This window comes from Dermacentor variabilis, chromosome 2 (genome assembly GCF_050947875.1).
Source record: "Dermacentor variabilis isolate Ectoservices chromosome 2, ASM5094787v1, whole genome shotgun sequence".
Taxonomy (NCBI): domain Eukaryota; kingdom Metazoa; phylum Arthropoda; class Arachnida; order Ixodida; family Ixodidae; genus Dermacentor; species Dermacentor variabilis.
Genome location: NC_134569.1, coordinates 26381000 through 26404498, shown reverse-complemented (window position 1 = coordinate 26404498; position 23499 = coordinate 26381000). Strand labels below are relative to the sequence as shown.

General features: G+C 43.9%; 1 protein-coding gene across 1 annotated transcript in view; it reads left to right on the top strand.

Annotated features, from left to right (window-relative positions):
- The window catches only part of LOC142571532 (kin of IRRE-like protein 3), a 231932-nt gene that overhangs the window by 139795 nt on the left and 68638 nt on the right, over positions 1-23499 (top strand). The window contains exon 3 of the mRNA XM_075679963.1: positions 6380-6569. Coding sequence (XP_075536078.1) covers positions 6380-6569 — 190 coding nt within the window. The remainder of the gene's footprint in view (positions 1-6379; positions 6570-23499) is intronic.

Genomic DNA, 23499 nt, shown 5'->3' with positions numbered 1-23499 from the left:
GCCTATTTAAATGCATGCAAAACGCAAAAATGTTTTTCTCTGATAACCCCTGGACCGATTTTAATTAAATTTGTTGCATTTGAAAGAGAAAGTTAAATTCTAGTGACCATTGGAAGCGGAATTCCGATTTAGGGCTTGAATTTTGTTAAAGAGATTTTCAAATATTCGACCGTTTGGAAAAAAAAAAGAAGCACGACGTTTACAAATTCATAGCTTTGCATCAAGAACAGATATCGCGGTTCTGTAAACGGCATCCATTAGATCATTAAAAGCGGACAAATTTGTTATGTAATTTTGCATCTTATATGAATTTGTTCCGTTGGTTACAAAAGTTCTGCAAAAGCTATATTTCCATATTACTAAATTTTTTTATATTCATATGTAACATATCAAATTTGTCCGCTTTAGATGTACTATTAGATGCAATTCACAGAATTGTAATATCATTTTTCGTTGTGGAGTTACAGAGTTGTAAACTTGATAGTTTCGTTCTTCGAAAATTTTCGATTTTTCCCAATTTTTAATAAAAAATTGACGACGTAACTCAAGAATTCAAAACAAACAGTCACTAGATTTCAAGTTTTTCTTTTCAATGCCACAAACCTCGTCAAATTTGGTGCAGCGGTTGCCGAGAAAAACTGATTCTCCTTTTACGTGTATTTAGATAGGAGCACCTGAGCTAAAGCTTCCTCTTAAGAGGAAGCTTTAGCTGGGGCCCAACTCCGACGCGGCCTATTCAAATACATGTAAAACGCAAAAACGTTTTTATGAGATAACCCCTGCACTGATTTCAATGAAATTTGTTGCATTTGAAAGACACAGTTAAATTCTAGTGACTGTTGGAAGCGGAATTTCGATTTACGGCTTGAATTTTCTTAAAACGATTTTCAAATGTTTGACCGTTTGAAAAGATAGAAGCACGAAGTTTAGAAATTCATAACTCTGCGTCAAGAACTGATATCGCGGTTCTGTAAGCGGCATCCACTAGATAATTTAATGCGCACAAATTCAATATGTCATTTTACATCTTAGGTGAATTTGTTACGTTGGTCACAAAGGTTTTACAAAAGTTGTATTTCCCTATTATCAAATTTATTTATATTCAAGTGTAACATATCAATTCTGTCCGCTTTAGATGTGCTATTAGATTCAATTCACAGAATTGTATTATCATTTTTCGTTGCTGAGTTGCAGAGTTGTAAACTTGATAGTTTCGTTTTTTTTTTAAATTTGCGATTTTTGCCAATTTTAAATAAAAAATTGACGACCTAACTCAAAAATTCGAAACCAACAGTGACTAGATTTTATGTTTTTCTTTTAAATGCAATAAACCTCGTCAAATTTGGTGCAGTGGTTGCCGAGAAAAACGAATTCTGCTTTTACATGTATTTTGATAGGAGCAGCCGAGCTAAAGCTTCCCCTTAAGTGCATTACGCGCGAGAGTCGTCTGCAGAAGTACTTGTCGCTGTTGTTGTATTTCAGGCCTCTGGTTGCCTTTTCTTAGCCAATTTTCATTCGTTGTAGTTTAGCACATAAGAAATTAAACGTTTTGCTCTATTAGGTGTCGAGTAAAACTGTAAGCTTCCGGTGCATTAGGCACTCGAACATCATTGTTTAAGCCTGCTGCTGTCTTTCTGTGTTGAATTTTGTGCTTTGCTAAACGAAGTCTGCAGGCGAAGCACGTGGTTAATGATTTCATGGAAAGCAGGGCCTCTGAGAGGACAAGAATTGAAGAATTGAGCTATGGGCGCCTGTGTACGAAGTTCCTGCTATGACTCGGAGGTTATCTTCAAAACTAAGAAAGTTTAGACAGCCATGTACATTACTGTTATACATCACGTAACTGCCATTTTATTGACAATGAAATGATCATAGTTTTGTTAAGTATTGAGCGTAGGTTTCTCTTGTTCAGAAGGAAAGTACCGTGAATCGGCTGCACATGCTGCGTCAGAAGGGTTGCTAGAAATTTACTCAGATGGGTCAATAAACATAGCCACTGCAGAAAGGCAATCACACTTATTACTTTGGAATGGAGCGTCGACGTAATGAAACAAAACGAGACCTTGATTCGTTTGCTTAGTGGTGCCTGTCCGAACGAACGCAATGGTGTAGTCGCCGAGCCAAACCATTATGTCGATCCATCGTCTGTCCTCACGACATGGGCTAGTGTGCAGTGGACAGCGAGAAAATATCGTGATCACCCTAACCACCAGTCAGGCGGAACAAAAGAGAGAAATGGCCTATATTTCCGCCTGGACTTCCTCGCTCTGTCATGTCTGTCGCCTGGAACCTCGCAACCTCTACCGTACTTCCGCCGCACAGCCGTCGCAACGGTATCGACTTCGTTTTCTTCTTCGGGCTCTGTCATCTCGTCCACCAAAACAACAGAACCCGTGTTCTTTCTGCTTTCTTATTCGGTTGTATTTACGTGTCCGGCGTTCAATAAGCCTGCGAAATTGATTGATTATTACTTAATGTCATATTATTTATTCATGTCGCTACATTTGCCCTGAGGGCCTAATTGTAGGAAAGATGCATTAAAAAGCTAAAGAAAGAAAGATTAGCACAGATATACATTGTAACATTAGAACGATCAGTACACCGAATAGCAAATGAATGGCGTTATGTGCTTCTACGTACTTCAAGCTTCAAATCTTGTGGCTGCAAAAAATACGATGATATAATATTTTGCAGTTGAAATGCATTTTATCTTATGCCTACGCGACTTGCAAATGCTGCGAAATACAGGACGAATGTTTGGGCGGGGGGGGGGGGGGAGGGGACTTGCGTATCTGCCACTGTGTGCGAGGCCTTGAAAGAAATTTTGGAACGTGAAAGAAGCCTACCTGGCAAGATAACGAACGTGAAAAGAGGACTTGTGTGGCTAATGTTGCGTGGGGGGGAGGGGACTTGCGTATCTGCCACTGTGTGCGAGGCCTTGAAAGAAATTTTGGAACGTGAAAGAAGCCTACCTGGCAAGATAACGAACGTGAAAAGAGGACTTGTGTGGCTAATGTTGCGTCCTTTCATCGACAATGAGGAGCTGATTTATTAGTTACTGCATAGAGCTTGAAAGAAAGATTAAAAGGAATATGGCTGCCGAATTTCTCCAGAAGTTATGTACCCGATGACCGGCTGACCTCGACGCATTCATTATATTTTGCGTGGTGTTTTGCAAGATGGAGTACTCAGCTCTCCACTGTTGGGCATTTCTTCGTCGTCGCAAGCACTACAGTTCTACATTTATGCTTACGATAATTTCAAATAGTTGCCATGCATGACCCACAAGAACACGCACTACATTGGAAAGCTTCGATGGTGTTTTTGTAATACCTGCGAACTGAAGGCGTTTCTCATTTAGCTGCATAGTGTTCACTTTATGCTTTTATCCGCAAATAGATAACACTGTACGCTTTGCGGATTAAACCACTCTGATCCCCCCCCCGCTCTCCTGTTTCCAATATAGTTCCCCACAGATTAACTCAACGATTTCTCGGCGTGATGATCGAAAGATGCTTGTGTTGTGTATCGGGCTTGACAGAGCGGTAGTTGGCTGTTGCAGATTTCTCGCATTTGTCTGCAGTAGGACTTTCAGCACTTTGGTACATTCAATGGTGTAACTATACTTCACACTATTTTGGCTTCCTGCCATATGAATTCCAAGTACTAGTTAATATTTACGTGACAAATACTCGCAGACTTCAAAGCAAGCAAGCGCAAGCCTTGAAGGTGCTTTAACCTCCAAATAAGTCTCGAATAATGTGAGCGATCATTACTAGCAATTTTTTTTCGTGCAGCCTGGATGCTGCTCATGCATTGCGAGCGCACACGACACCTAAATCGCCTTACCTCTCTCTATCATGTTTCACTTGCAGCTTCAATGCCGCATACAACGTTCGCCAGTAGTATTTCTAAATATCAAGAACACTTGACACATTTGTTCACGCCTGATCCACGACTGTTGAAGCCCTTGTATTTCCTGCACTGGAAGGCCATTGAACGCGTTCAAGCAAGCTGCCTTAAACATATGCATATGACGTGCACAGAATGCCGGGCAGGACGTTTACAGATATGGTTCAGCAACGCTCAACTTTTCTCCAGCGGCACTCATCGTCTGAGCAGTCTATCTTGACCAAGTTTAGGTGCCTTGTGTCAGTACTTCGACTGGAGAAGAACTTCCTGTGCTTCATCCTGCACATTCTGCGGCTCAAATGCAGCCCTCAAAATTCTACTAAGCCTACAATGTAGGCTTTGGAGGAAAGTAGGCTGCAAAGTACTATGCGCCGCGGACCTACTGAACAAATGATCTTTGACATTGCATGAACTTATCACCGCATATATAACGAGGAGCATAATTTACTTTTCTACGCGCTCCGGGACGCTGCGATGTCATTGGAGATTACATTGCGGAGCCTGCGGACCTGAATGGGAGACTGGCCAGTGCGTTTTGATTCCGCTTTCACGAACTGACGCTGCAGCAAAGATACATTAGATCATCGGTTAATGTACATTGGAGCTGGCTTCATGGGACTCGAACGTAATCTACTTCCTGCGTTACCATGACACAGACACACCATGCTGCTGCGTTCGGGGCTCGATGCCAGATTTACCAACTCGCTTGCTTTTCTTATAGGATGGCCAACAGCCCCATGTGCGACACATAAATCTGTGACATAATCTCTATATCTCTGCCCACGCTGTAGTTAGGAAATGCAAATGATGCGTAAAGTACTCGACATATTCGCAATAGCTCACTGTCAGAACAAAGCTCTCGGTGAGTGTGCCTAAGTGAACTGCGTGCTGAAGACTGTATCGGTGCTGCTCACGTTCTTGAGGGCTATGGGCCTACACAATATACTTTGAGAAAGCTGCTGGCTACCACTGATTTGTGTACGCGCTTCACGTCATTTATGCTGATATATTTTCTTTGTATTTTTATACCATTACCGCTTCTTGCTTCCACGATGACCGACCAGAACTGCCTGCGCTTGGTTAGCCACCATTGCTGCCCTGCGTACTCATCTTGCTCTCTCCCTTTAATGAAGCTATGTTCGCCTTTTGATGTAGTTTATTAATTGATCATGGTCTGAGTATACTGCCTATACTACGTATACTGTGTATAGTGAAGAGGTACTAGTACAATCAGGAATTCCTGGCTTGTTTGTGCATTTCTTGCCGGTAATACAATCTCAACCGGGTGAGGTGGGTCTTCACCGCAAGAATCAGGAAACGACGACGAAGCTGGGCATCATCATGATGAAAAAAAGTAAAAAGGGTTGTATTCACTTCATTAGTGCATAGTTGTGGCTCTTATCAAAATCTCGAGCGGTTCTGTTCTAACACAGGGCCAGGACGGCCTTAAATAACCCCTCTTTGCCTCGTTGTGGGAATCCACTGGCCAGTTACAAACGCCGAATCGTTCACCACCAATGTCGCCCCTCACAGGTCTCCACTGCGCTGCTCGTGGTGGTCATGTCTTCTGTGCGCCGCTCGTTGTGCTTCAACGTGCGCACCGGTCTCCAACGTGGCACAATAGGAGGCGAAGGCCCTTTCACCGATAAGCGGTCACTTCATGACGGTCAGGAGGACGATGTTGCTGTCGTGAAGAGAATGTTGTGCATCCCTCCAACGCCAGATGTGGTAGTCGATGGCTTCTTGGAAACGTTAGGTCCATCATAACACCGGGGAATATTCTGCCCACTTAAAAAAGAGCACGGTAATCGTTCTCTGTTTCATGACTACAGCAGAGCTGGAAAGTGGCGCAATATAACGTTTAGAGAAAGCTACATGTATAAACAACATCATGTGCATGGAAACCGACGAATTTATGTGTGTATGTGTCGAGGAAGATCTGCTTCGCTTTTGAATTTTCCACGCCTGTCAATTTCACGTGACAAGTATTGCTTCGCCGTCGAACTACTTTTCTGCAGAGCTGTAGCAGCATACAGGCCATTAATGTTGCGAATATTGACCAAGGCAGTGAAATGGCACAGTGAGCACTCGCTGCCATGGGCATTCTCTATACTTTCCCGAATTTTCTGTAATTCACAACCTACGATACATGGCGCGTTTCTATTTTATCTTTTGTGTTCGACTGCATGCTTTCTATAGAAGGCTCGGAAATTGTTACAAGGCATATCTCGTTTACTATAATTGAATTGTAACTGCGTCACCACACGGAACTGCATTTAAGCTTCACATGTAGCTTTGTCATGTGTTATTTATGTTGACCTTCTTTTCTTACTAACGTAACCGATCCTCTTTTCTAGAGAAATGGCATTTGCTTATTTCTATTTATTGCGCCAATGTTGCTAAATTCATCTTCCTTTGTGTCCGCCTAATCTGTCAATTACATGGCCGCTTTTTCTTGTCCCCGCAGGCGATCTCTGGACCCTGTAGGAGAAGCACCGTGTGGTCAGTATACACCGCCGCCGGCCATGATGTGTGCGACTTCTGCGCCAGCGCCGCCATGAAGCAGCAGAGTTACCGCGTCACAGCCACGCTCGCCTGGGCTCTGGCACTGCTCCAGTGCACAGCGGTGGCTTCGGCCTGGAGCATCGAGGACTATGGTGAGAGCTATGATTGGCACGTTGCTTTGAGTTTGCTCTTGGTCGCACTACATTGGAAGCATGCCTTAGCACGGCTCGATCCCGGAGCAGTTGGAAATTCTAGGCCTGTGGAAAAGCACCACCTGTATGCTGCGATCAGCGAAGGTGCTTCCATATTTTCGCAGATATGATAGACTTAATGGAAGCCTGTTAATTGATTTAGTGCTTATTTGTGTGTCTGTGGATACGTATGTGTCGTTTGTGTGTTTGTGTGATAGCGGTTTACAACATTTTCTCCCTTAACAGGTGAAATAGCAAGCCAGGCCGACAGCGAGGCTAATGCATCTAGTTTCTGATAAAAGGGATGTAAAAGCAAAGGGGCATTAAAGTGACACGATGGCATAACAACTGTTTCCATGACATAACTATCCAAACAGTTCTTCTTGCGCACATCTTCAGAAACCGTGAAAACAGGGCAACTTTACGGCATTTACGTTGGTTTCAGTGCAATACCCTATTTGTTTTTCATCAGGGCACCGCTTCTAGACGTGCACGAGTGCGATACCGCAGCACTGTCGTTTAGTAAGAATATTTTTGTGTATGTGGGTGCGTCAATTAACCTCTATTGTTTTCACACATAACTTGCCAGTGAGCTATCACCATCTAGTAGAAAGGGCAGCGAGTTCCTAAACTGTTCTCTTTACTTTGATTAATAAGCTTCTCCTTAGCAGCTTATTACTGTGAGGTGAAGAAATGAGTCACTAAAACGGCGAATATCATCTAAAGAACTGCGACAAACAATTGTGACAAACAAGCTGTTATTGATTTACACGCCTCCATGAGCCATTAAACGGTGTGTTTCAGGTAAGATAATAAGTTGGTGTTGAAGACAACGCAGTAGAAAGAAAAATAAAATGTTTCTTTTAGACATTCGTAGCAGTATACATCAGCATCTCTGTGAAAGACACTAATAAATGGAGTAATTACCAAAATTCACTAGTTAACTATTAGTTACAAACTCTACATGGCTCATTGTAATTTCCAATTTAATAAAATCACTCCATATTCATCAGCCATTAGCTTGAAGTCCAGTGATTAGCACCAATCCCTAAATATGTGCTGTAAATATGTTGTCAAATACCATTGCTACACAATATACAAGGAACCTTCGCGTGTGCGCAGGATTGGTACGGCGCGCTAAAATGGATGTAGAAAGAAGCAAACACAGCCAGAAAAACAGCAGGAACACAAAAAAAGAAAGAAAACGATAAAATGGAAACAATAAAGAAGAGCAGAAAAACAGTAAAGAAGGAACAATAGAAAAGAATAAGGGTGGCAGAAAACACGATGAAAGGAAAAAAACTAAGGATGAGAGAACGAACGAAAGAATCAAAGAGTGCAAATCTAAGAAAACAAAAGAAAGTTACAGAGAGAAGCAAGGAGCTGCGAACGAGAGTGTCCAGGATGATTAAAAGCAGGTCACAATGCCAGCGACGGATGACAAGATAAACGTACGGGGACGGCGCCCGGGATAAAGGAACATTCACGGTCAGTGCAGTACAGCCTGCGATGAACTGGAAATGTAGGCGGGCGCTAATGATAGACCTCGGGCTCGACCAGGAAGTCGCACCTCCTGCAGCCGAAGAAAGAGAATCACGTAGGCGGAAACGTGGCCGCGAGGTGAGCGGGTCGGAGTGTGTCAGTGAAAGTGGGGAACATAAAAAACTACTATTCTTTCTTCGCAAGCCTCGTATGGTCGACGGAACGCGGAACAATGGCAAGCTGATCTTGAAGGAAGTAGACGGAGGAAGACGAAGGTGCAAAGGGAGATGTCTGCGCCGGTGCACTGAGCAGTACGACGAGTGGGAATGATGGATTAGAATGGTCGCAGTTGATTTATTGAAAGTGTTTAACGTCACCGAAGTGCGAGAAGCGCCGTACTGAAATGCACCGTATTTGTTTGATAGCCGCCTAGCCTTTTTTGTCGTTTTTGTGTAAAGTAAACGGAAGTACATGACCGCTTGCGCATTCCAACCCCATCAAAAGACGCCCCCCGCATCCAGGAATCGGACCTGCACCCTCTTACTCAGGAGCAGAAAGATATATCATGGAGGTAGCAAAAGTAAAGATGAGCAGACAATGGGTGTATAGGGGACGTTGCAGAATCACAATTCAATATCAAGCGACAGCGCTAGTGTTACTTTCGGTGAAGCTGGTCGGCTCTTAAATATAGACGATCCGCTTCCTCGCTTTGCAACTTACGTATCGAAACGACTGAAGGGGGAACACTGCAAACAGAAACACCTTGCTTCACAGATTGCCGAAGAGGCTCCTTCACACGTGAGCTTTCAAGATGTAGTGTTCGCTGAAGGGCTCAGAGTAAACAGGAACGTATCTACAATGCAGATTGATTGTCTTCCTCAGAGACACCTTGTTGAGCATTTTATTAGGCAACCGGTATGACAGCGTAAGAGGTACTCATGCAGCACAATTGTCGGCTTAGCATGCCACGTTAAGCCCGCCTGCCGCAGCAACACCGTCGCCGCCAACTTTGCGAAATGTATAGGTCATCGCGTAGTTGTCGGCAATGGACGACTCTGTGAACAAGGTTGAATAGGAAATCATAGCCTCGGTTCATTTTATTTATTTATTTATTTTGATAGTACGCGTTTACATGCGCTCGGCATTTTATAATAATGCACAGAGACAGGCAACAGCCGAGCGGAGCGAGCGCGACAACCAACAACAACCACCGTCTTCTGCTTCGCCTTCTAATGGCGCCCGTATCTCTCACTACAATCACTCTCCGGTGAAAAAGAAGCCATCCTGGGTACCCATGGAACAAGGAGCACTGCTGGGGCCTAGTGCGGCTTCAGTCGGTCAACGTGAACAGTTCCACGTCCACGACGCCGTTGCTCCGTAAATGGCTGAATAGGCTCAGTGACTAAGGAAGTATAATATGGATAGAATTGAACATGCTCTCAAGAACGGAGGAAGCCTAAAAGCAGTGAAGAAGAAACTAGGAATTGGCAAGAATCAGATGTATGCGTTAAGAGAAAAAGCCGGCAATATCATTACTGATATGAATGAGATCGTTCAAGTGGCTGAGGAATTCTATAGAGATTTATACATTACCAGTGGCACCCACGATGATAATGGAAGAGAGAATAGTCTAGAGGAATTCGAAATCCCGTAGGTAACGCCGGAAGAAGTAAAGAAAGCCTTGGGAGCTATGCAAAGGGGGAAGGCAGCTGGAGAGGATCAGGTAACAGCAGATTTGTTGAAGAATGGTGGGCAGATTGTTCTAGAAAAACAGGCCACCCTGTATACGCAATGCCTGATGACCTCGAGCGTACCGGAATCTTGGAAGAACGCTAACATAATGCTAATTCATAAGAAAGGGGACGCCAAAGACTTGAAAAGTTATAGACCGATCAGCTTACTCTCAGTTGCCTACAAAGTATTTACTAAGGTAATGGCAAATAGAATCAGGAGCAGCTTAGACTTCTGTCAACCAAAGGACCAGGCAGGATTCCGTAAAGGCTACTCAACAATAGACCATATTTACACTATCAATCAGGTGATAGAGAAATGGGCGGAATATAACGAACCCTTATATATAGCTGTTATTCATTACGAGAAAGCGTTTGATTCTGTCGAAACCTCAGCAGTCATGGACGCATTACGGAATCAGGGTGTAGACGAGCCGTATGTAAAAATACTGAAAGATATATATAGCGGCTCCACAGCCACCGTAGTCCTCCATAAAGAAAGCAAGAAAATTCCAATAAAGAAAGGCGTCAGGCAGGGAGATACAATCTCTCCAATGCTATTCACAGCGTGTTTACAGGAGGTATTGAGAGACCTGGATTAGGAAGAATTGGGGATAAAAGTTAATGGAGAATACCTTAGTAACTTGCAATTCGCTGATATTGCCTTGCTTAGTAACTCAGGGGACCAACTGCAATGCATGCTCACTGACCTGGAGAGGCAAAGCAGAAGGGTTGATCTAAAAATTAATCTGCAGAAAACTAAAGTAATGTTTAACAGTCTCGGAAGAGAAAAGCAGTTTACGATAGGTAGCGAGGCACTGGAAGTGGTAAGGGAATACATCTACTTAGGGCAGGTAGTGACGGCGGATCCGGATCATGAGACGGAAATAATCAGAAGAATAAGAATGGGCTGGGGTGTGTTTGGCAGGCATTCTCAGATCATGAACAGCAGGTTGCCATTATCCCTCAAGAGAAAAGTGTATAATAGCTGCGTCTTACCAGTACTCAACTACGGGGCAGAAACTTGGAGGCTTACGAAAAGGGTTCTACTTAAATTGAGGACGACGCAACGAGCTATGGAAAGAAGAATGATAGGTGTAACGTTAAGGGATAAGAAAAGAGCAGATTTGGTGAGGGAACAAACGCGAGTTAATGACATCTAAGTTGAAATCACGAAAAAGAAATGGGGCATGTGCAGGACATGTAATGATGAGGGAAGATAACCGATGGTCATTAAGCGTTACGGACTGGATTCCAAGGGAAGGAAAGCGTAGCAGGGGGCGGCAGAAAGTTAGGTGGGTGGATGAGATTAAGACGTTTGCAGGGACAACATGGTCACAATTAGTACATGACCGGGGTTGTTGGAAAAGTATGGGAGAGGCCTTTGCCCTGCAGTGGGCGTAACCAGGCTGTTGATGATGAGGCTCAGTGACGTAGTTTACCTGGGACGTCTGTCGTAGAACCCGGTAAGAGCCGTCATACTTTGAGCTCAACTTTGTAGAAAGGCAGCGAGTAGATGAGGGAACGCGGAGCTATATCAAGTAAAGTTCTTACTTGGGCTAGTTGGTTCATGCTTGAAGTAGTAAAGGCAAGGCGCAGAAGACCAGGTCTCAAGAATAACACAAACGACAGGACCGGCGCCAGTCCTTTCGTTTGTGTTCTTCTTGAGTCCTGGTCTTCTGCGCCTTGCCTTTACTACTTCAAAGAGCTATATCATTATGCAAAATAGAAGTGAGGCGTGCAGACAGGACACAAGAGTTGAGAAGTAGACAACACTACTTCTCTACTCTTGTGTGCTGTCTGCTTGCCTCACTTCTATTTTGCACAATGAATCCTTACCAACTAGCTCAGCTTTCTGTCGTTCTGGGCTATATCAGCGTTCCAGGTGAATACGATGGAAAGGACGAGCGCTGGAGAACAGAGTTCGCACAGAGAACTGTACATCTTGGGCACTGGCTGTGTCCGATTGGTTGCTGGGGCGGCGCTGCCACTGGCTTTATTAAAACTTCATGTGTACAATGCGGCAGTACAAATTGCTGCTTTTCCTGCGCCTACATGTTAAAGGTAGTAAATCTTCTTTTGCAAGATTTTCTTTCATTTTTCATTCTTCTTTTCTTATCATGCCTCGTGCATGTGGCCAAAGCCGTGCGAGATTGTAAAGAAATAAGGAATTCAGGTCAGTTTTGTGCGTCGGCTGTCCAGATACCAAAGAACAGAGTAGACTGTGCTAGCACAAGCTATGCCTTCTGGTGTTGCAATGCATTATAATATTAGGCGAGCCGGTTCAGGTTCATTATGATGTCACTGCAAAAGGGACGGAAACACGGAGAAAAGAAGTACATAAGACAAGCACTGAACTAACAACTAACAGTTCATCGGAAACTGCAAGGAATAACTAAAAGGAGTCCGTCTGCGCGCGCGCCTTGAAGCGCTAGCTATTTTCTGGCGTTTTCTTTGCTGAATTTATAGTAATTGGTATGTTGTACCAACTGGGCCAGCTCAATGTGATCTCCATTGTATTAACCTGCGCCATACCACACAGCAGGTGCGCACTCTAAAATGTGATTCTACAACGTGCTACATAGCTGACTAATGTTGCACAGCTTTACAAATGTAGAAAATTGGCACTAGTTATCGTAAAGCCGAGCTCTGTGTGCGCAGTTGGCAAGCGTGCGCTATGACGGATGCGGAGTTAGGGAGGCAGACGACAGGCAAAGAACTGCGAGAGCCGCTTAGAGAGAGGAGAAAGCTCCGTTCACGGTGGTGCTAAGCATTCGAGATTTGTGAATTCACTGCTCGCTGCCTCTGCATGTAATCAAAGCCTTACTTACTTATTGCCATATGGCGGAACAGTTTAGGTCGAGTCAATGTGACTGCAACTCGTAGAAAATAAATAGGCTGTCACCTGCGACCGCAGTTTTCATGTGGTTACAAGAGGGGAACAATGGCAAGAGGAAGCGAGGATACGAGGGGGTGGCAATGAGGAGGAAGGAGGGAGGTGAAGAAGGAAGGAGAGGTAGGGAAGTGAACGAACTGTACGTAGGGTGGCAAGTTCTGTTGCCGCAAAGGTGGGACACTTTGAACGTAATTGTGACTTGCAAGGCCGGAATGATAATAGCGCCTGTGGAGCTGTGCCTGAGACAGATCCATCGGTGTAAACGTGCGTTCTTTGTTCATAATCCTCATTCAGTAATGACAGTGTCAGTTGACGTAGAGCCACTGTTGAATAACGGGTCTTCGTAACTCCCGGCATCGTGAGGCCTACTTGGGGGGGGTAACAATGGTCTTGCTACTAGTGTAAAGCTCGACGGAAGGCAGTCTTCATGTGTCCCAACAAGGTTGTAAAATGTGGCTTGAGGTTGTAGGGGCGCGACTATCGCTTCCAAAGTAGTCGAAGAAAAATTGGCTGAAAGCTTAGCTTGGTTAAGCCTGGAAGATTGCGAAAGCAATACCCTTGGCTGCGCCTTGGTTTGGCTGATGGTGTGGACATGGTTGCCCTTTGTTAAACTTATGGCTATACATTGTTTTGCTTGGTTTCTGCTATTGATATCCTTGGTGCACTTATGACTTGGCCGTCGCTTGGCCGCAGCAGATCATTCCAGCCTCGCCTTGTAAACATCATCCGACATAGCGCAAGGCAGCGCGCCGACCACTGCGAGGAGCCGGGCTGTAGCCCCATTTATCCTCCTAGCGTGACGTCACACCAGCGAGCGCCCTTTCTCGGTAGCGCCGCAGCAGCGGCGCGCAAGGCTTCGCCTCCACCATCGATGCCGCGAGCTGGGGCCCCGTCTCTCGGTCTGGTGTGACGTCACACAGTCACGTGACACGCAGCTGTGTAAGGAGGCGCCCCGACCACCGATGGGCCGAAAGTGCGAGCAGTATTGCTTTCGCAATAAAAGAAGGGCTGACGTGCAGGTAGCACGGCAAAAGAACAAGCAAGCGCGCTCGACCTGAGGGCCGCGGTATCGGCCACTCCCGAGATCCCCCTACACCACGGCTGGCCGACCTAACTAAACCGTGGCTACGACGGTCTGCCTATTCGCGCCACCTCCCATAAATTGGTGATCCGGACGACCGAGTCCAACGTCACCACAAATTGGTGACCCGGACGACCGAGTCCAGCCATGCCAGTGTCAGCGTATGGACTCTGCCAATGCAAGTGACGTGGCTTCACGCAGTCCGGCAGATGTCCCAGAGTTATGGGTTGTGTGGGAATTTTACATCAACATGCCGGACTTCTGATCCACCCAGCAGTCGAAGAAGAAGATGTGCTCACGAGCAGACTAGCTTGTTCTATTCTCGCGCTACATGCACGTGAACCTATCTGCGACTATGTTAGAGATGATTGTCGCGCCGCTACAACGTCTTTGTGCTGGCAAATCAGCAATATTGTTGCCGGGTGTGCGACACAGATGTCGAATGTGTGCTCTAAGGTTGTCAGTCGGTATATATGTTGCAGCCAAGTAGCCTCTAGCAATCATGATTGTTGCATGAGTCGATGCGCATCTTTGTAGTACAATATGTGTCCGCAGAGCCTGACCTTGAATCTTTCGAAGGTACGAATATTTGTTTTACATGTGATCACGAAAACCGGCAAGCTGTACCATAAGAAGCCCAGAAACAATGCACTGTACAGCTGCAGCATGAAGCGTACCGACGTGCCCCAGGTTTTCCCGCACAGGAAATTCATTATATGCACAATAGAAATTGGTCTCCGGTTCAGGTATATGCAGAGGGGACACCATAAAAGTTCCCTGTCAAGAATCGTACCTAAGAAGCAGCGAGACTTCTGGTATGTGATAGCCTGCCTATTGAGAAAAGCAGGGTATTGTGTCATTGATTTGTGCGTAAGCGCGATAAACACGCATTTTTCGATGGACATACTAAGGCCTAGTTTGCGGAGGTGCGAACAAGTTAAAGTGGCTGCCCCCTGAATTCTTGCGCGCACTTGAAGACGAATCACCGCAGAAGACCAAAGGAAAATGTCATCAACGTACATTGATAGTTCAATTGTCTTGGGTATTCTTTCAGCAAGGCCAGTGATTCTTTGGTTCAAGAGAATAGGGCTCAACACCCCCCAATATGTAACGCCATCATATGTGTAACACTTGGCGGTCGAGCAATCTTCGGCCAGCACAAAGAAGGACCTTCTGGTCAAATAGTCGCGGGTCTACTGAAATATTCGGCCACTGATTCCAACAGCCTCCAATAACTCGAGTAATCGCTTCATGTGTGACATTATCGTACACCTCTTTCACATCAACAAACAGCGCCACTCATATGCGCTTGAGGCATTTTTGTTGTATGAGCGTTGTGAGGTCAGTAACATTGTCTATTGATGACCTGCCTCGCGGAAAGCCTGTCATGGAGTCAGGTTGCACATTGTGGCGTTCAAGATACCATTCTAGGCGTGTAAGAATAATCTTTTCCATTGCTTTCTCTACGCAGTTTTCCAGGACAATAGGGCAATATGACGTCTGGTCGAAAAGCGACTTTCCTTGTTTCAGTAGCTGTATGAGCCTACTAATCTTCCATTGCTGAGGAACGATTCCGTCACGCCATTAGTGGTTGTAGTATTTCAGCAGTTCTTGCCTGGTCTCTGGTTCAAGATGGTCAGGAGCTGCATAAGTGATGCCGTCGGGCCCTGCTGAAGATGAATGTCGGGAAGCAGTCATAGCAGCATGCAGTTCTTTCATAGTATATGGAATTTCCATTTCTGCACGCGAGACACTGGTACGACAATCACAAAAAATGAAATGCGCGAATTTCTAATTGAAGAACGCAATGTTGCCCAGGTCCTTGAGTTTGCTCACAAAACTATAGAAGACGTGAAAAGCCAACTGGCAGCAGCAGTGGCAAAACATACTGAAATAACCAAAAGTAACAGAGAACTTCACGCGACATGGCAGATACTTGAGACTCATACAGAATATCTAGAGAAACGGCAGGTTCACCCTGAAGAATATTCTAGAAACTCTAATATTGAAATTCAAGGCGTCCGAAAGGAAGACAGTGAGAACATTCTGAACGTCGTTTCAACGATCGCATAGGGTTTCAATAAGCCTGTTCAAGAATCTGACATAGAAGCATGTCATCGCGTTCCAACCCGAAATCCTGGTTGAAGCAACATTATAGTTCAGTTTAATTCTAGGGCAAAAGCTAGATCTGTTGCTACTAAAAAAACAAAAAGGATACGCATCCGCAACAATGATATTGGACTCTCAAACGATGCGCAGATCTACATGAATGAGCATCTCTGCCCTACGCTGAAGCGTTTGCTTGGCATGGCGGTGAAGCGCAAGCATGAGATGCATTGGGAATCTGTTTAGTCTTTCATTGGGAAAATATTCGCGTGGAAATCTGATGTTTCCGATGCTATACAGATCGCTCGTGAAGTTGACCTTGAACAAATGGACTAATAAAAACTTTCAGCGTTGCACAGCTACCAAAGTAAAACAGTCAAAATTAACTATCATAGCCTCGCTCTACCACGTGATGTTCCAGCACAGACTCAATTACAGAAGTCTGTTTTGCACTTAGGTGCACATTCCGCAGTTGGAAAAAAAGATGAAATCATATGCTTAATAAACCAGTTCTTGTTTAGGTTCCACCTAATCATGATAACTGAGACTTGGTGCTATGATGGCTGTCATACGCTTTGTCTTGACGGTCTTTATTTTACTTATTTACTTATTTATTATTTCATTTATTTTCTTCATTTTAATTTAATTTTTTATTATTTATTAATCGTCAGAATCAACGAGGTGCTGGTGTTTGTATCTGTAGATGGTTGCCGGTCATACGAACTTGTTTCTGATTTTTCTTTAATTACTCATGACTGAATTTTTAGCACATAAAAGTGACGTCGAAGTTGTGGCTGTTACATACCTTCCTACAACTGGCAACATCATGAAACTTCTTAATTTTTAGGCCTTTTTGGAATATATTTGCTCAAATAAAGTTCGTCTTGTATGCGGAGGCGATTTCAACCCTAACATTTTGGAAGACACTCCAAGGACATGCGATTTTATTCCATGCCTTCACACAGCTGGTTTTACAAATGTAATACCAACGCCGACTCGTATCACAGTATCCAGTTCATCGTTATTAGATCGACTGATTACAAGTGCTGACACACTTGTTTCTAACGGCGGTAGTATATATATCATCCGTCATAAGTGATCACTGTCCAGTGTTCATGCAATATAGTTCTTCACAAATGTAGCCGAAACGTCAGCATGAGACTATCACAGTTCAGCGTTTGTCTGATGAGGCATTGGAGGCTTTCAAGCATGCTATTAGAATGCATGACTGGTCTTTCGTTTATAAAATAAGAGACGTTCATGAAGCGTATCTAAAGTTTGTAGAAATTTTCACACACATCTATCTGTCTCATTTCTCTTTCATAAGGTTTAAACCGTCAAAGTAAATCAGAAAACCACGGGTCACATTTGCTCTTAGACGTATGCTAAACAGGAAAAATAAGCTATTTCATGCTTTCTTGTGGTCTATAGCAGAAGATTTATTAAAGGAATATAAAGCACTTAGAAATAAACTAAACAGTGACCTTCGAAAGGCAAATATAGCGCATTACGAGAACTTGTTTTCTAGTATCAGTACAAGAAAACCAGATACTACTTGGAAAGCTGTAAACAGTGTTCTGGAATGTAGCAAAAAAAACCTCATACCAGTTGAAATTACGCTAGACCATCACGTATTGACCAGTGAAATTCTTTCTGATTGCTTCAATAAATATTTCACTTCCAGTATTGTGCCAATTAATGATATCTCACTCATAGATGATTTAATTATTCAACATCCTGAAAGCATATTTCTGCAACCCACAGATGAACCAGAAGTTCATAGAACATTTATGGTGCCTTACTAACAGTAGTGCACTAGATATAGACAGTCTACAGATACGACTTATAAAATTTGTTTTAGATTATGTTGCCCCGTTAGGTGTTTATATATTCAATTTAGCAGAGGAGTCCAGAGAATTTTCACGTGAAATGAGGCATTCTTCCTTGTCCGTTCCGTATAAAGGTGGCGATAAAAACATTTGGGAGGCTACCACCCAATATCGATAATGCCCGTATTTGCTTAAGGTTTTCACAAAATGTTGCATTTCCGGTTCTCAAATTTTTTTCAAGACAACTGATATTATCACTGATTCCCCGTTTAGTTTCCGGAAAGGAAGATCTACGGAGTTAGCTCTGTTAAGGCTCAAAGAATCCATCTCATAAAACATTGGCAACATGCTCTATACATTAGGTTTGTTCATGGATTTCACTAAAGCTTTTGATTCACTTGACCACAATATGCTATTGCATAACCTGGAAATGTTTGGTGTTCCGGGCACTCCTCTGGCTTCAGTTAAACCATATTTAACAGATAGATCACATTGCGTGTGTATGGGCAACTATCGCTCACCTTCACTGCCGATTAGTAGAGGTGTCCCACATGGAAGCGTATTATGCCCCCTTCTTTTTATAGCCTTTATAAATGACATTGTAAACATCGACAAGACAGCGAAATTTATAATATATGCTGATGATGCCACAGCCTTTCTGTCTGGCGAAAATGCAGATGAGTTGGTAGAAAAATGTAATCGATTATTAGATAACATTAAATCATGGTCACTATCAAGTAAACATAAAATTATCCCCACGAAAACCAAGGTAATGACTTTCACAGCTAAACACAAGACATTAATCATTAAACAAGTTATTATGTGCGCAGAACAGAAAATCGACATTGTTGATGAACACAATTAAGATCCTTGGTGTGACATTTTCATCTCATCTAAATTGGGAGTCTCACATCAATACCTTGTGTAAGAAACTTTCTTGAACAACGCAGTTTTATCGCGTTGCCGAGAAATTCTCCCAACGCAAAAAAAAAAGTTAGAATATACCACGAGCTATTTCAATCACAAATAAGCTACTGTAGTTTGGTTTGGCTTGCTACTACTCAGGCTAATATAAATAGAATACTGCTTTTACGGAAGAAACCTATCCGTCAAATTGCTAACATTCATTTTATGAATGCGTTCATTTTACATCTGCTCTTCTGCATTAAAACACTTCATTGAGACTACTGCATTTCTGCAGCGCAACAGCCATGATACCCATACTCGTAACATGGGAGAGTGGCTTAGACGCCGTTTTCGTACAGACTATAAACAGCAGCCTTTGAAACATAATCTTTCATTTATACTAAATAAACATAATGACTAGACAAACACACAGTAAATATGTTACATGAAATATTTCTAAACTACGAAATAATTTATTCGTTAAATTTATCCATTAATATAGGATCTTCATTACTAATGGACAACACAGGTTACTCTGGTTCTACAACATAGGTTACTCTTGTTTCTGATGCCTCATGTATTATTGTTTTATTCTTGTTAATTGATATCGATATAACCGATGTTATCTTCTGCTACTGCGGTTGGTTTTTGTATTACTGGTGTTACCATTTCTTCTTTTAGTAAAGTTAGTGTTACTTCTAATGGTAGAATTGTGCTTTGTTAGTTTCATCAATTTATGTTTGTCGCGCATGGCAACACAAATGCATTGTTTCTTTTTCTTTTCAAGTAATAGTACACGTTTTTAATTAATGTGTAATGATATTCTACTATATGTGTAAATAACTTTCGTGTGTGATGCTATTAGACATCTGTTATCAGTTTACCTGTCACATGTCGCCATGTATGTAAGATGTGGCGGGCACCGCCAAGCTCTTTTCTTGCAGCTTTTAGCCCTGCACTCCAGCAAGTATATTTTCTGGTAAATAAGGAGGATTGAATTTTTAAAAATGACGGCTGTGTAGCAAGTGTTGCGATGGTTCTAGAATCACCGAATGGAAGGCGACTAAGGACAGCGGCCGGCTCAGGCGCAGGCAGTGAATGCAAACGGTTCGTTGCCACCTCCTTTCTCGCCCTTCTCTTCCATTTCCTCGTTCGTATTGCTTCCGGCGGAAGTGCAAATTTTCACAGAGCGCAGAGTAGCTAATTTGCATGAAGTTGCCACCATAGCAAATCTACTGGGTGCCGAGACTGGATCGCATTTGCGAGAACCACGGAAAGCAAGCAAAACACCACCACTGGCTTTCCGGTGCTCTTTAGCAGCGATGCATAGCGTATTCAAGAGGCATAGCATCGCGTTGTTGTGTTATGGTTCATTCATTTCTTTTCCATGTTCCTTTGTGACATTGCCTCGGTTCGAGCTCTGTCCCGATATGCGTGCATAGCGAGAGATTTGCGCACGCTGGTCCAAAATATCGGCGCCCGGCTGCACGAGTCGTCCGAGCCAACGATCGCACGGCGGCACTCAGCTCAAATTCTCGCGCCGAATTCCAGGATGGCTTCCGCATAAGGAAGCATCTCTTTGGGCCGTACTGTAGGTGCCACCCGTCCTTTGACGTTTTCTGTTAAACTTATTCCCCGTATTCTCGGTATTTCCCACACACGCTTCTTGCACACCTTTCCTGTCGACGTCAGCACTACTTTCCTTCTGTATGATGCTGCTGAATCCTAATATATACGAGCCGTCTCAAGTACCCGCCTGAAAAGCTCGCGAGCTCGGCGAAATACGAATTGACGCTCCAAGCGTTCCTCGGTTTGTGCTGCTGAAGCCAATTTTTTTCTTCCACACCAGCGCCGCAGGCCCGCTCCACGCGGGCCTTCAGAGACGAACTCTCATTTGCCGGCCTTGGCGCACTCCAACCACGTCTGCCTGCATTGGACGCATACAAGCATATGAACCTTCCCTGTGAGCGGAAAGGGAAACGGCAGCTACTTGCACTTGCAAATTCCTTCGTGTGGCGCGGCCTCCTAAACATGCACGGGGGCTTGAGGTGTCCGCGCCACTGCCTCTACATGAAGCAGTGGTGTCGCCTACGGGAGCTCACCTTCCTAACAAATTCAAAATCACTGATCAGTCCGGACCACAGGAGTTACGCTGCGTTATTGTTTTGCTAGTTTGCACCACCACGTAGTGTCAGTAGAAAAACGTCTTGTAGTTCATTGCTATGTCCATTCAGGCTTCTTACTATCGCGCAGAACTTCACTGTTTCGTTGTGAGACGGCATGGTAAGCAGTCTGTAGAATTCTCTTCCATATCAATATGGAACACGCTTCCTTTCACAATAAAAAACTCAAGATCTTTATCACATTTTAAAAGAGAACTAAAAATGTATTTTTTATTGTTAGATTAACGACAAGGATTACTGTAGTCGGTCATTGTTCGCTTTTTTCTTCTCTTTTTTGTTTTTCTTCTTTTTCCCTCTTTTTTTTCCTTTGTTGTTGTAAATAAACTGCTGGTATTTTGTTCGCGCACAATTTTGCTGCTACCATGAGATATGCTAAACCTTGTTATTTTTTTGTAATCAATCATGTATTTTGTTCTGTAACCGTTCTTTTCCTGTTGCTTGTATACTTCCTTATTATATGCTGTTGTTGCCTTTAGATGTTAACTACAATAACCGTTCTTGTACAGGAGGTCCCGATACAGTCTTTGACTATGGGACCTCCTTCTGCATACTAAGTACTTGCAATTGTGACCCAACTTCTAATAATAAATTTTTGATTCTGATTCTGATTCTGAATGTTGGTGCCGCGCTAAACTACTTGGGATTCTAAAGCAGCGCAATGCGACGCGAGTCCAGACTAACAGAGACACAGACAACTATGTTGTTTTGGACATATATGTTAAAATGCTAAGAGTGTTTGTTGTACCACTCGCCCAAGCTTCCATTGTATGAGTTAAGCTCCGTTTGACTTCCCCAGAACACACTTCTTTTCCCCCTTACACAAGTTCCCTGTAACGGTCTGAAATGTAGAAATATGCGTAGTGGTCTCGGCTCTGGATATACACCTATACGAAGTCTTTCTCGTCAACTGTTGCTGTCCCTGTGTGCTCGGCAAACACACACTCGGCGTAGACCCCAAAGCTTTTTTCTTTAATGCAATGCTTGCTAATTGCGCAGGCTAGCGGTAGAGTGTTGCAACGGTCTGTATGTTTCCCACTCTTTCGCGAGCCGTTGCACATTCTTGGTTCAGGCCAGCTCGAATGTGGCACAGGTAGCTACGTACTTCGCCTTTCTGGAACGTTATGTGTCGTAACCGCTTTGCGAAACTCTTTAATGTTGTTCTTTTCGCCCATACTAATACCTCCAAGAAGTTTCAAACATAAAAAAAGCTACCTGATTTCGATCACTTATAGAGAATCTTATTCTCTAGGTGTCGCAAGGCCAGGATCTTATGGCCCATGTCGAAGGTGCGTAATAGCAGTGAAAAATTTCCCCGACGATTGAGATACTGCTTAATGCGAATTTCGGGCGCACCTGTTTAGATGTTTTGAATTCGCGATATATTATGGAGAAGAATTCCGTTCTGAAGGACAAGGTGCTCTCGGCGGCGGCGCTGAGCCTCTGTTCGGGCTGCTCGTTTAGCAGCAGTGGCACACGAAACATTTCCACTGGTTGCGTCACTGATTGTTCAGAAAAAAAGCGTGAACACGGGAACGTGTGGCTGGCCCGGAGCACATTCTCTAGCGGCGGTGTCGCCGCGGGCGAAGTAGCGCATGTGCAGTGCGTCCGAATCCCACGGCAGCGCTTTGTTTCTGCGCTGTCCTCATGGCTGGCAGTGACGGCACTCCACTTTCCTCCTCATACTTTACGCCGCGCCCTCCTTCCCTTTCCGTCTCCTGATTGCGCTGCACCCTCGTCTTTGCTTTGCTCCTCGCGTCCTTAGTCCTCCCCGCTGCGTTCCGTGTTCGCTTTGGTCTTTCGGCGTGCTCTTTCGCTCGGTTACGCCAACGCCGAGGCCGTCGCCAACGCTCACTGCAGGAAAGGGCGCCTAGGGGCGGCGCTTTAGAATTCGCAGCCAAATCAGGACGCCTGAGAAGAAGATGTTACAGGAGAAATTTTCCAATGACGAAAATACTTGCGCAATGTGGGGAGATATCGTAAAACCACAAGGCATATTGTCGTAGCGTGTGGTGGTATCCGTACAGAGGTCAATGCGGACGTAATAACCTGCCTTAGGCATCGTTATTTAGGAATAATAAGTGAATTAAAACTTAGTGTATCTACGATGGACAAATGCAAGATGCGACCGAGGTATTTGTGACCGCAAAAGCAGGGAACATAAAACATTTCAAGGCAATGAATTCCTCTCGGGGTCAATAATTTGTTCACACGAAGCGTGGGTTGTTAATTCCGATGGTAATTAAGAGCAGAAGAAACGTCAAGGTGACGAGGTTGAGGAAATACGCCACCATCGTGTTTGCATGAAAGCGGATACGGAGAAAATCTACCATATCTATATATGAGATCATAATTGAGCCCGAATGGTACTCATAGCAGAAGCAACACTTAAAAAAAAGTGATATTATTTAAAAAGTTTGGGTACGGAAAATATACTTGTGCGGGCAATATAATCGTTCACAATTTATACATGTTCTTTGGCAGTTGCAAGTAAGCTTCCTCTTGAGTGCCACATTCAAAGCACAGCATTTTTGAACACGGACGCAAGAGGCACAAAAACGCAGGAAAACAATTTCAAAAGAGCATCGACAACCATACGACCGAGGTCAAGAAGAAGTATAATGAGAAAAAAGGAGCCCTAAAATGACTTAGTAACATTTTCGTACGCTTGATTCCTCAAA